Genomic DNA, 14,526 nt, shown 5'->3' with positions numbered 1-14,526 from the left:
CCAAATCAAGTCAAAGTACCTGAATCAAATTGTGACTTGATTAAAAGCACTTGCTTTTTAAAATATTGTAAATACTTTGCACCGCCATAGAGTGCTACCCACCTGATATTTCCTGCGAGCACAATTTAGCGAGTCACAAACGTGCTTTAAGAAGTTACAATATAAGTAAGTACAGTGATCCCTCGTGATTTCGCGGTTCGTTTATCGCGGCTTCAGTGCACCGCGGATGTTTTCAAACATATTCCAAAAAAATTTTTTTTTTTTCATACACATGTAGTACAGTACTGTATACGTTGCTCTTTGTGACTCTGCTGTTGTTTTGCAGCTTCTCGCGGACCGTTGTTTGCGGATTAAAAAAAAAAAAGAATTCCGTTCAAAATGCAAAACAAAAAAATATACTGTATATACTGTATATATATTTTTTTTACCTGTATGTTTATTGGTCGCTACTTTGCGGATTTTCATTTATCCCGGGTGGTTTTGGTCCCCATTAACCGCGATAAACAAGGGATTACTGTACTGTATTGAATAATTAAATTTTTGTCTGCGAGATGTGTAAGGTGCCGGTGCGCTTTATTGAAATATGCCAGCCCTCTTTCTTATCTTTCCTAGGTTGTATCACAAGTAAAATATTAATACCTGTACCTATTACCTGTAGCTCCATGAACTTGAGCTCCCGTTTAAAGGAGGTGAGGACTGATTTAGGAGGAAGGGACATGGTTCATTAAAGCATACCGATAGTATTCCTTCAGTATTATGGATTCATCAAGCACATGTGCGACTTATTAAGTTGCGTGCGTTTGCTATGCAGGACGTGTGCGACTTGCTAACTTGCATACACAAGAGACAATAAAAAGCATTCCAGACTTTCTAAGTTGCTCTCACCAGATGCATTAGTGAGCGCTTGACTTAGGTATCTTGTGTGTGATAAATCACGTTCATGACCTAAAAAAAACACACACACACACACACACACACACACAGTTCATGACGTCTCCCGGTTTCTGTATGTCCTTATAGGCCATGATGAAATTTGGGTGTGGTAAACAGAGCACCTACTTAAAACGATATGAATCATTCTTCAGCTTTGTGAGCACGTAGGGGTCAGGTATGGTCACGGGTAAAAAGGGGGAGCAGAAGCGGCTTCGTCTTCAATCCCTGCCAAGTCCATGACTTGCGGTGCACAGCTACCTCCCATCACCTTGCCTCTCCGACTTCGATTTTACCTGCAAGCAAACTGAGGCGCTGATGAGCAAGAGACAGATCCAGCAACACCACTTTTACACAAGAGATGGCTCATAAATATATCGAGTTTTTGGAACTTTCCAGTGCAACAGTAACAAATGCTTTTTAGTGATGTCATGGAAACAAAAGTGTGATATTTGCTTTTCTTACATGGTGGAGTCAAAGTTCAGAGCTTCCAAAACAAAATGCACTCAAGTAAATTGTACATCCATCAAAACACCACCTATCCAGTCCCTATACCTCTTATCCTCATTAGGGTTGCAGTTAAGCTGCAGCCTATCCCATTTGACTTTGGGCAACAGTAGGGATACACCCAGGACTGGTCGCACTTATTACATTTTAAGAAAAATGACTGTTTTACTTACTGTCCACCACTGCCCCTCTAGCTGAAGAACTGTGCAAGTTCCTGATCTCCTTACAACAAACACATTGTAAATGCAAGTGTTGTTAACAGAGTTGATAGTCTCATTTCCATGGAGTCTCTCTGGCCTGTGCAATAATGTCATTTTTAAAGTGTTGTCCTGCACTTGCATTGATGTAGCTTTGTATTAGAACTGAAAAGCAGATGGGAATATTGATTATTCGGCTGTGGCTCTGAGGTAGAGTGGGTCGTCCAGGAACCAGAGGGTCCACTGTTGGATTGTCCAAATAATTTGTTGTTATGTCCTTGGGCAAGACACTTCACCCACCTTGCCATCAGTGCCACTGACACTGATGTGCAGCTGTGTGAATGGTTGGTGGTGGTTGGAGGGGCCGTAGGCACACACTGGCGCCCACCCTTCGGTCAGGCTGCCCCTGGGCAGTTGTGGCTACGTATGTAGTTTACTGCCAGTATGAATGTGCGAGTGCATGAAAAATATATCCAATGTAAGTGCCTTGAGTGTCTATTTCTCCAGAAAAGTGCCATATACCAGTAAATGTGATGCAGTATTATTATTATTATTCATTATTTATGTTAAGTGCCTTGACTACATCTAGCCATGTTTTGAAACATGTCACAAAATGTATTTTTGCGTGCTTTACTCCACCAGGAATTGATGCCCCGAGCCAGGTGAGCACACGTGATGTGACAGACACAACAGCGCTGGTGACCTGGGTCCATCCTGTAGCCAATGTGGATGGGATCAGCATCTCTTTTGGGCCTGGCTCCAGCCCTGCTGATCACAGTGTGGTTGAGCTTCCATCCACAGAGACCCAATACCATCTTGCAGGCCTCATCCCAGATACCCAGTATGAGGTGTCTATGACAGCTCGGAAGGGAGAGCGGTCCAGTGTCCCAGTCTATGACTCGTTCCTCACAGGTAAGACCCTTACAGGGTAAGACCCTCTGTACACCAGTACAGAGGTGTACCAAATTCCCACGTGGAACATAATTGGTTAAGCTAAAGGGAGTCTAGCTGTTTTGCACTTTAGCCACTAATTTACTCTGGAAACAAAAACAGTGCAGCTCAGCTTTTGGCTAGCGGGTGTCATGGCGTACGCTATTCTTTTGGTGGTACATGAAACAAATTTTAAACAGCTTTTGAAAGTATAACATGCTATACATGTGTCATCAGATGCTAGATTTAAACAAAACATAGTCTTTATTGTTCTTAACGTCTACAAAAAAAGGGCGCTAGGCAACAAAAGGAATATCCGAGTCCCAAGGTGATAGTTGCAAAACACTGTTCTGAATGGTAATAATCTAAAGGTGCATTACCTGAATAAAAAGCTACAGACAAGTAGTTTTCATGACAAACAGGCTGAGGATCTGGTGTAGTATTATATCACCTTGAAGAGGTTGGAATAAAGGTGTGTTAAAGACCATACATTCTATAGGTTTATGAGGAAGGATATCCTACTGTGGTGTGTTTAATGATGGTTGTTCTTTAAAGGACCACATATCCCACCAAGTTCAGAATAACGATGAATACGTATTTCGTGTACTAGAAGCTTTCAGCCATTGCCCCCGAATGGAACCAACTTGTTAGCCCTTTAGGATCAGTATGAAATCAACTTCTCTGTGTGTGTGTTAGACTTGGATGCCCCCGGGGACCTTCAGAAGCTGGAACTGACTGATGAAAGCATCACCCTGGAGTGGAAAAACAGCAAAGCTCAGGTGGACAACTACCGCATTAAGTACGGACCGCTGTCTGGAGGCGAACACAGAGAACTGCTCTTCCCTGCTGGACCCAAAGACACAACACAGGCCAAGATAATCGGTATACACAATCACCGTCTCAGTCTCAATTATGTATTGCACGGAGGGAATTTAGGCAGTCTGCCCAGCATCTTATATGGTCATTTGGACTGAAAATAGCAGAGGTGGACATTTCATCAGTACTCACGGAAGGTCCATCAATCCAAATGATGAATCACGGAAAACGTTTAAAAAATGGACAGACTAAGCATCGACACAAGTTGGTTTTCATCCGTCACCGGACTAGTCAATAACCGGGTCAGAACCTATGGATCATCTCAGACCATCACTGACCAACTCCCATTTCGCTGAAGACTGACGGAAACACGCGCCACATGTTTCGCGTGTTTGTTCACGCGGGACATCTAACCATAAATTCCATCAAAGAGCGAGGAGGTAGAAATGTTTTGGGGTGTTTGGTGGCTCCTTGGTTTCGTCATTTGATGAAGGCCTTTGCTAAAGATGACGTCACGCCACTTCACAAATGGAACGTCTGCGTACATCAAAGAGATAGAGAGAGATCGCTTGGGAGACAGACAAAAAGCATTAATCAATGTTTGCGTGAAAGAGATGATTGTAAATAGGTTTGCAATGACGGGAGCGCAGTTGAAATAATGATGACGGAGTGATGGATTGACGGGGACAGATTTGGTAGGCTTGAACTAATGATGAACTCACGATGACGGATCGGTGGCCCGGGCACTGCCAAATGGCGGACCAGCACTTCAGTATATACTGATGCTCCCACCTCTGAAAAATCGTAATGGTGAAACTCAATTTGGCCTAACGATGGCCTAGCGACTCCAGTGCCGTTTTGTGACACTGCGATCACATTTGTCTTCTTGGTTGGTCTCTAAAATCAGTTCACCACAAACAATTGAAGGTCACAGCAGAGGTTGAACGTTGAATGAGAAATGTGATTATTTCTGCAAACAGATACAGACCATGGGAGTGTGTTTCTGTTATTATCCACCATCCATCCATTGAGCATCCCCAATGCACTTTATCCTGTGCAGGGAAAATAGGAGAGCCACTTCAAAAAGGCCCCACAAGTGTCACAGATATTTATAAGTATAGTTTACAGAGAATAGTGATGGAGGATAACTTATTTTATGACCTTGTACCAATGAATGTGTGTCCAAACCAAAGGGACTGGTACCGGTACTGATCAAAGTATTCCTTCTTTATTCAGTGCCCACACGATCAAGTGACACAACTGAAAAACATTTGTGGCAAAATCAAGTTTTGCAATATCAAATGTTTATTCTTATTATTTGGACATGGACGGTACTCGTAGTGTCTGTTTTATTAAATGGACAATGTTAAGTTCTGCCAGCTCATTTCTACAATGGCTTGTCTTTGTTTTGTATTGTGAAATGTTTTCCCAACTACAATAGGCCCACTTTATGAGAAAACCACCCAGGGGGATTTGGCATTCGCTCTTTAAATTGAATCACACCGCAGCTTTTTTCTCTTTTGCTGAAGCAAGAGATGCGGGCATGTTTGCATCTATCAACGCTATTGACGTTACAAAGCAACGCTTTGAGCTCTGTGTGTGTGTGTGTGTGTGTGTGTGTGTGTGTGTGTGTGTGTAGATGTGTGTGAGGGCGTGTGGTTTTTTTTTGTTTTTTTTTTTGTTTATTTGTAGATTAGACACAATGAAAGAGAGGAAAACAACTTTGGCTAATAGTGTCTTTGTCTGGCACAATTCTTTGTCCTCGGGAGGCCCATCTCATGGAAATAAAGCATTGTGTCCATTCAGCAGACGTCCCCCTCTTCTCCACACACCTCAGTAGTGCTTTCACACAGTTATTATCTGTAATTGCCTTCACGCTCGTGATTTTATTGATAATGAGTTTCCTGGGTATTAGGTGTAATTTCATGCCACAGAACTCTGCGTGTGATGACCTCTGTGGGAGTTAATAAAGGAATTAAAGGCGATCGGGCCGAGAGAGGGCTTAATTGTGGAAACCTAAGGGTTTCCAAAGCCGGCTGTATCATTGGGAGTAGTGTTTCTGCTGCATGACAAGGGCCCTATAGATCCATCAATGCAAATACTCCAGCCTGGTCCACGATGAGCTCAAGCTTACCATGAAATGCAATTTGGCTGCAACCTATTGTGCCATCACGCCACATGAGAGCGTTTTTTTTTGTGTTTGCCATGGCCACTGAAGCCATGAGCAGAAACAGCTGGCTACTTGACGACAAAGCCATTCAACCGGGTGAAAGATATAGGAATTTGAGCAAACAATTATATGACATTGTTTCCTTCTCAAAGTTCTGACTATCGCTTGTTTTATTTTGCATGTTTACCAAGGTCTGAGACCGGGCACAGAGTATGGAATGGGAGTGACAGCAGTGAAAGGTGAACGGGAGAGTCTGCCCACCACCACCAATGCTGTGACCGGTATGACGTTTCCACTTGTTTCTTACGACCATAAATTAATTTATACCTTCACAATGTCTGTAAACGTCAAAATAATTGTATGTGGTAGATTAACCCGAATAGAATCTTATTTCAGTTTGCTTTGTGCATGCATTAGTTTATACGCCAACAAATCTTTGGCCTTGCAGTGGTGACAGTAATTGTGTCACACAGTCTCTCTCGGCTGTCAGGTTAGCAGATTAGCTTCCGTTCTGTGTGTATGCAGTTAATGTCGGAATAATTTAGTCAAAGGACTAAAGCAAGGGGAAGAAGCTCATGGGGCCACACTTTAAGTACAATATGTCAGTAACTGGAAAAAAAATGTTAATGATTAAAATCTCAGTTGCTGTATTTCGTTAGTTTCCCTGTGCCTGTAAATCACTTTTATTTGTATCCTGACTTGAACTCATGTCATAACATTTTATATTGCTTTGTATGGCAAAATATCTGCCTTGTGATTGACTGGCAGGAGTGACAGAGTACCCTGCCTCTCATGAGCTCAAATAAACCCTGGCTCACCTGTGACCCTGAATTAATGTCCAAACTCAAATTTCAAACCTCTCTGCTTCAGCCTTGGATGCACCCAAGGACCTAACTGTTGCCGAGGTGACGGAAACAACGATGATGTTGGAGTGGAGGCGCCCCCTGGCCAAACTGGACTCCTACCGACTTGTCCATGTTTCCGCTGATGGCCAAAGGGGAGAGGAAGTGGTTCCGGGAGGCTCTGAGTCTCACACCTTGAGAGGCCTGACACCAGGGATGCTTTATACCATCAGCATCACTGCTGAGCGGGGCCGCAGGACCAGTGCACCATCTACCATCTCGGCACCTACAGGTCGGTAAATATGAATGATTAGCAGTCTTTTTGGAGTGATCTTGACAAATGTAACATCCTCCTCCATCCATACAATAGAAAACAGATTTCAGCCAAAGCCTCGCTCTGAAAAAATGTGGAATTCCGTATTTGTGTGCTTTTTGGTTTTTGTTTGCAGGTTATGGTTTTGTTCACTGGGGATAATATTTTTATGCCTCCCTCCTTCATCCATGCATAACCCATCTAAAGTACTGTAACTAAGCAACAGAGTGATGAATACATAACCTTCTGCATCTCTTTTTCAGTTTAATTACATATCTGGAGGTTTATTCATTTCTCTTTTTAGGCATTTAAGCCTGCTTTCTTCAACTCACAGCGCATTGCTTTTCATTGAAATCGAACCAAAATCCTTGCAACGCAGGCTTCCAGCAATCATTTTTAAGCATGGCTTTCCTAATTTTGCAATCAAAGCGATAGCAGTGCTTCTGTCAACATGGACCCGTGACAACGTCATCGCCATTTTCAATGAGCTTTATGGCTTTTTTTACTCCATTTACGATTCTGTCACGCCATTTCTGTTTCCACACAGACTCCGCTGTTCATATGCGCTGTTCCCTTCTCTAACCATCCTCAATCCAGTAGCTTTCCCGAACCACTTGTGGACAGAAGATATTGTATTAGAAAGTACAAAACATTTTTAAAATACAAGAAAGATCAGCAATTGCCATTGTTAAGCACAGTTTATATGTTCAAAAGGGAGTAGGAAGCAATTAGAAACTTAGCCCATCCTGCCCATTTGTATATTGTAGTTCATATTAATGCAGTAGTCGGTTATTCATTGCTATAAATTGTATGCTTGAAGTAATTCTGACTATGCATCCGACTGGGGCTCATGTTTAGCATGGTGGAATATCCATACCTGTCAACTTTTCGGAGCGCCAACCTGTATAAACTACCCAAAAAATCCTTATAACATACCAAAGAATTTTATATGTCAAAATAACGGCAGAAAAAAACCCCACGAAATTTTCAATGATATTTATTGTAGATCTCCATAATACAATGTCTGGTTAATGTCTAATCATCATTCTACTTAGTGGCATTACTGTGTTCAGAGTTGTATTCCTGCGTTACTTTTTTCACCAACTCCAAATGCTGACCCATCGGCTCGAAGTTACAGCATCCGTTCATATTTACTTTGGAAATGAAAGCATTCGAGTAGACTAGCACCATTCTGGGGGGTGGGGGGGGGGGGGACGGAAATTTTCAGAATCCGTATGATGCGATACGGCCATATACGTAAGATTCACCACAAAATCCGTATGAACTATGGCTAAACCGTATGAGTTGACAGGTATGAATATCTTTGCCAATACCGTATTCATTTTCTTTTTCATTCTAAAAATAAGACATGAAATAATTGTGGCAGACTTATACACAGTGGTCAAATTGACTCCAAACCACACATTTCATTTTTCCACTGATGCTGATCCAATGTCTGTGAACAGAAATCTAAATACTAGGGGGAAAGAGGAGGGGGATCTATCTGTAAAGCTTATAGAAATAACTGTTCATTGTGTATTTTTGGACTGAACACAAAGTATAATGGGCAGGGTGATGGCAGTGGTGTGTGTGTGTGTGTGTGTGTGTGTGTGTGGTGGAAGGGAGCGGGAGGGAGGGGGAGGGTCATTGAACAATGTTCATTCATGTGTTAATTGTTGACGTGAGCCTTGCTCTCCTCTGGTTTTGTGCGATTTGACCACGATGAACTCTGGGCGTGTCAGATAAAAGGCCCCATGCTGGGACTCCTGTTAAAATATTGTCTCCGAAATCAGCAGCCTTCTAATCCACAGCCTGCGCTGATCTGCAGCCTTTATCGTCTCCAGACACGAACATAGATTGGACACATTTTACAGGAGGAATTGGAGAAAAGAGGAGGGGTGGAGGTGAGACGGGGTTGTTTCAGGGATCTGCTGATTGCCTTGATGCCATGGAGAGGATTACAGGAATTTGATTTTAGACTGACCTGCTAAGACGCAACACCACACGCAAATATATCACACCAATGTAACAGTTGAAATGAATGATAAATGGAGAAAGGGACCGCTGTCATCATGAGGGTCGAATCAATTTTGTCCCAGCATGCCATCGTATGCCTTGCGTGGTCATTCTGTAGGGACACTTTTGTGACCTATATGAACGGTTATGCATGAACAATAGTTGTTTCGGTTCAGTCGCCCTCTGTGGCAGCGTGTCCATTGTTGACCTTTAGCTCATGTACCACGTTCCTTCTCTTTGTTGAATTCATCGGTAGCTTGCACTGTCTGCATGGTATGATGTACTTTGCTTGGAAATAAATAGACTCGAATCAGCGGGTCTGCAACCTGCGGCCCGCAGAGCACAATTGGCTCTTTCATCCTGCTGTAGCGCTCTGTGACTTTAGAAGATAAATAACATGCATTTGATTTCATTTAAATTACTTTGTTAATTGTTCAAATGTATTTCTAAATTTGAAGATGATGGTGCTGTTCTAACATTAATATAAAACACGCATGACTTATATGACAAACAAGCATCACCCAAGCCTCTCAGATAACAACTTACAATCATGCAAGAACATCAACGTGATATTGAACAATGTTAGGTGAAATAGTATTTTTTAAAGACATTAAAACAGTTGGGTCGATAATCAATCAAATTAGGCCACAAAAGCACCAACCCACTTTTTGGGTTATTCCTTTAATCGCAGGCAACCCACTTGCATGTAACATACAAAAACAACAACCCGGAATTTAGTTTTGTACAAAAAAAGTGAACCTCAAAAATTGGGTTGTTTTGCACACACACACACACAAAAAAAAAACGAAATTGGGTTGCTTTGTAAAAAACTTAAATTAATTAACCCCAAAGGTTGGTTATGTCTTTTTTATTTTTTATTGGGTTATTTTTTGACCCAATATGGGTTATTTTCCACCCAACAGTTTTGAAAGTGAGTTATTGCTCACAGCTGACTACAGTAAGCTAAGTTAAGTTTGGCTTTAAATTCCAGCCATCCATTTTCAAGACCGCTTTTCCTGAACAAGGTCGCAGGGAGTTGCTGGAGCCAATCCCAGTTGACTTCAGGCGGAACTGGTCGCCAGTCAGTCGCAAACGACAAACCACCGTTTTCAACCACATGCACACCGTCACCAAGTGGGAACTGATCCCATGCTGCCCACACACAAATCCGGCGAGTGTACCACTGCACCATCAGCAACTGGCTTTAATTTATGCAATTTAACCAAATACAGAATTTTTTTTTTAAAAACTGCTATGTACCGGTACCTTTTATTCCCACAGACCCCCATAACGTGTCCCATGTTGTTTTGATCTCACCAATCACCCACCACACAGTGCACGTGCCTGTTGTTTTTGTTCAAATTTTAAATGGCTGCATTTCAGCTTTTGCGGCGCCTGTGTGTGACTTGGAAATTATGTTCTCGACACTGACTGGCAGTTGCCAACAAGGGATGGGCTGGGCCAATCTCGGTCGGCCTGAAATACTGACAGAAACAGTCATGGGCCTTCCGTCAGTCTGTCGGAATGCCTACCTCTGATTATTTGGCTGTTGAATGTTGCTCACCCCTAGATTAGTTTACCGATATGCAAAGTCCATGATCGACAACTTCAGCAAAGAATCAAATATGGGCCACTCATCAGAAGCTAACACTGTTCGCTTTAAAAAAAAATAATAATAATAATAATAACTTCAAGGCAGCTCTAATTATGCTTTGGCTGGCCATCACTTGAAAGTGGCAAAGCTTCAAGGGAGTCTAGCTTCCCAGTCATGGCCACAAAACCCCCGAGACCTAACTGCACTGTGTATATATGCATGCAACTATCCATCCATCCATTTTCCAATCCGCTTTATCCTCACTAGGGTCGCAGTGGGTGCGGGAGCCTATCGCAGCTGTCTTTGGGCAGTAGGTGGGGGACACCCTGAACCGGTTCCCAGCCAATCGCAGATGCAAGCAACTAAAAAAAGTTATTAAAATACTGCCCCACCCTAAAATTGTATATAGAATGAATTGGAATGGAAAGGCATAGAAGAGCATAATTCTTCAGCAGTGATCATGTGATTTCAACAGAGGCACTCACCACATGTCAGTCACACTGTCGTTCATGACACCTGCTCTCCATAAGCTTGGCAGTGTTGAGAGGATAATGGGAGTCGTGATGTTTGTGTGCACCCTCTATCTTTTCTCTGAATGCCACGCATACATTGGACTCCGATTACAGGCTGCTGCGCATTGTTCTGCTTGGCTTTGGCATAGGTTAGAAGTGGACAGCGTACATTCTTACCTTCCCGGCATGTCCACGCCGCACCTTCAAATGCTAATGGCTTATTCTTGGTCATGACCGCACATGACTGCATTGCATGTCTCGCTGCTGCTTTCAATCTTCAAGTCTTCTCTCTCATATGGTAATATGGAGGGGATGGCTATAGGCAGTCGTCAATAATGAGATGCTTTGTTCGCTCTGGTCTTTTGTAGTGACAATTGCGGAATATTTCTACCTCAGTCACGTGAAAGCAGCATTTTCCATTGAGACGGCAAAATGAAAGGACGCAACTACAAATGTGATACCATTAGTGTCAACGGCCATTTTCTGCTGTTTGCTTGAATGTAATAAACATTCCAGAATGTTGTATTTGTATGCCGACGGTCAGACCAATATCAGGCGGAATTTATCAAAATATTGTCCTTACACTACCAGCAATCCAGTCCAAACTGTCAGCAGCACCAGGCAAACCTTGAAAGCCATATTTGTTCGAACCCAGAGTTTCTCAAAGTGTGAGTTGGACCCCAAAGAGGGACGCATGGCAACGGTGGAAAAGTGACAGGAATGAATCCTGACAGTTTCTACACGTGAACTATTTAAACTATATTATAATGTATTGATATTCACTTGGCAAAAAAGTTGATTGAAATGGACATCTACACAGATGGTGTTCATGGGCAGCGAGGCTCTCCACAATTTTTGGAAACCACAAGGGTAACCTGTTCATTGTTTGTATTGTCACCATCCATGTAACTCCATATTGATGTTTTTCATCACCCAGCGGAGAAGAAGCCCCTGGTGACTAATGTCACCATCAGCGATGTGTCATGGGACAGCTTCCTCCTTTCCTGGTCCGCAGAGGAGGGGGCCTTTGAAGCGTTTCTGATCGAGGTTACCGATGCAGAGACGGGCGCTGGGTGGCAAAATCACACTGTGCCCGCCGATGCTCGCAGCATTGTCATCTCTGGCCTCACACCCAGCACCTGGTACAGGGCCAATCTGTACGGGGTGTACAAGGGCCTCTTCTTAGACCCTGTCTTTGCAGACACCATCACAGGTATAAACACCGTCAATGCTGGGGCCTTCCTCTTTCCTTTGCTTGAGTGCTCTCTTGCTGCTTCAGACTGTGAGAGTGATTATCTGTGTGGACTTTCCAAACGAGAGGTAGTTGAGACTGTCACATTGTCTTCGTGGAATTCCGCTGTGTTCGGCACCGTCCCAAAGTGTTCAGGTGACTCATGTGGAGGTTAAAAAACAGTTGGTGTTTGCTTCTTTCCCTTTCATTGTAGTAACTGTAAACTGCAGCCTCAAATTTGCCCTTGGCTTAACTTCATGGAGTATATACAGTATATATAAGATAAGATATGATAAGAAACCTTTATTAGTCTTGCAATGGATATATATATATATATTTTTTTTTCCTATGGACGTCAAAATCTTTGGTCTAACCTCTGCAGAAAAATGAAGCACTTCTCTTTCCTCCAGCTCATTTGTGAGCACAAACATTTTAATTGTTGGAAAAACACATTAAAAGGAGAACACAAACACAGACTCACCATCACCCACTCTGCCAGACTTCATGCCAGAAGCACCATTCCGGCAGCTTAACCAATTCAAATTCCAAACAACATCCTATCACGAAGCAAGATTCAGGCACTAATGCTCCATTACAGGATACAGAGAAGTCAGAAGTATCTCCCTTGTAGTATGTTGTCAAATGCAAAAAAACATGACTTAAGTATTGTATTTTTATTGTACATATAATTTTATCAGCAAACTTCGAGTCAAGTCAATTTTATTGTCAAATGTGCTCTATGTGCAACATACAGCACAGGTGAAATTTCTTTCCTCTCAACCACAGGTGAGAGGCATACCTGTCAACTCATACGGTTTAGCCATAGTTCATACGGATTTTGTGGTGAATCTTACGTATATGGCCGTATCGCACAAATCATACGGATTCTGAAAATTTCCGTTTTTTGTTCCCCCCCCCCCCCCCCCTCCCTAACGGGTAGTTCCGTTTGCTTTTGCCCAGAATGGTGCTCGTCTACTCGAATGCTTTCATTTCCGGAATACAACTCTGAACACAGTAATGCCACTAAGTAGAATGATGATTAGACATTAACCAGACATTGTATTATGGAGATCCACAATAGATATCATTGAAAATTCCGTGGTTTTTTTTTCTGTGCCGTTATTTTGACATAAAATGCTTTGGTATGTTATAAGGATTTTTTGCTCTTTATAAGGATTTTTTTGGTAGTTTATACAGGTTGGCGCTCCGAAAAGTTGACAGGTATGGAGAGGTAAGGTAAGGGACTGTTTTTGCAGTCACGATTGTTTTAAAAAAATTAACATTACTGATTTCTGAGAGGAAATAACAAGTTGTGATGTCTAAAATAACAAATAAAAACAGTCAAAACTTTCTAGGGCATAAAGCAACTATGATAAACAAAGACATGGCATATAAGTATTGAAAGACTTTCCATCATATAAGGGTACCATTGTGCAGTCGTACCACCCAACGACAGCTGTTCGGCAATGTGCCGAGTCATCGAGCAGAGACAAAGTAATCAGTGGTGCAATACAAAACTATATTTTCTCCATTTCACAATTAGTCCATTGTGAAACAAATACAGGTTTTCTTATCTTTTCTTATGATGGCTGTGCAGTTACTGCAGTTAATTATAACAATTTTTAAGCGGAGTGAAAGAAAAGGAATGAAAAAGCAACTACCATTGTGTTCACTCCCACAACTGCGCAAACACCCATTTCTAACTGCAAAACTCCCCAACAGAAGAAAACTCCACCCATACGTACAGTTAGACCGCGCTTTTCATTCAACTTGCTCTGGTTTAGAAAATAGGGGCCCTTGACTGCGCATGCATAAACCTGTTGAAGAACATGAATATTTAACTGTTAAAACAGGTGCACTGTTGTCCGACCCACTTCACCAATCACAGTCATTATCATTTATTACAATGCTGTGAATTTCACTCCATCAGTGGGCTGTAATCAATCAAGTGCAATTACTAATGATGCATTGTAATATCTCAACAGACCCCTTTCAAATCAAACATACCCGAAAATAAAACCACTTTAGTCTCATCGGACAAATTTGCATCACAGTACAACCGAGCCTATCCTGGGTTCGTTGACAGTTTTGTGAGTGTGTGCCATTCCGGCATTAATCATCATTCAACATTTTAAAGACTCAGATCAGTCAAGTGAGTGGAGAAAAAAATGGGACAACTGACAGGAATTAAATAAAAACCCCGAGGCTTTTGTCAGTTTGTATGAGGCTGCTCGTCTGTATGCATCCCAAGTCCCCCAAAGACCGGGCCGCTCTTCATTCTCAGGCTGCCATTGCCCCTGGGCTCTAGTGCTTGGGTGCCAGGGGCTTCTCAGGCCATGCAGAATATGGCATACACTCAACACAGACTATTGTCTGCATGTTAATGCTCGATCAAACCATCTTTTTTTCAAAAGCATTGAACACTCCAAGCAGTGAATGCAGGGACTGACTAACTTAATTACGTCGTG

General features: G+C 42.4%; 1 protein-coding gene across 2 annotated transcripts in view; it reads left to right on the top strand.

The window, feature by feature from the left end:
• tncb (tenascin Cb) overlaps positions 1-14,526 on the top strand; it is a 47,249-nt gene that overhangs the window by 20,923 nt on the left and 11,800 nt on the right. Inside the window, exons 7-11 of one of the 2 annotated variants that reach the window (XM_086112012.1) lie at positions 2,277-2,546; positions 3,261-3,446; positions 5,742-5,831; positions 6,421-6,684; positions 11,765-12,040. In XM_086112012.1, the coding sequence (XP_085968138.1) occupies positions 2,277-2,546; positions 3,261-3,446; positions 5,742-5,831; positions 6,421-6,684; positions 11,765-12,040 (1,086 nt within the window). The remainder of the gene's footprint in view (positions 1-2,276; positions 2,547-3,260; positions 3,447-5,741; positions 5,832-6,420; positions 6,685-11,764; positions 12,041-14,526) is intronic. The other variant, XM_086112011.1, reaches the window with a different exon arrangement.

The sequence above is a fragment of the Hippocampus guttulatus genome, chromosome 5 (assembly GCF_054856545.1).
Source record: "Hippocampus guttulatus isolate MCC_2025c chromosome 5, RoL_Hgut_1.0, whole genome shotgun sequence".
In the NCBI taxonomy this organism is placed as follows: domain Eukaryota; kingdom Metazoa; phylum Chordata; class Actinopteri; order Syngnathiformes; family Syngnathidae; genus Hippocampus; species Hippocampus guttulatus.
The sequence above is the reverse complement of the archived record's forward strand: the minus strand, read 5'-3'. Positions and strand labels throughout refer to the sequence as shown.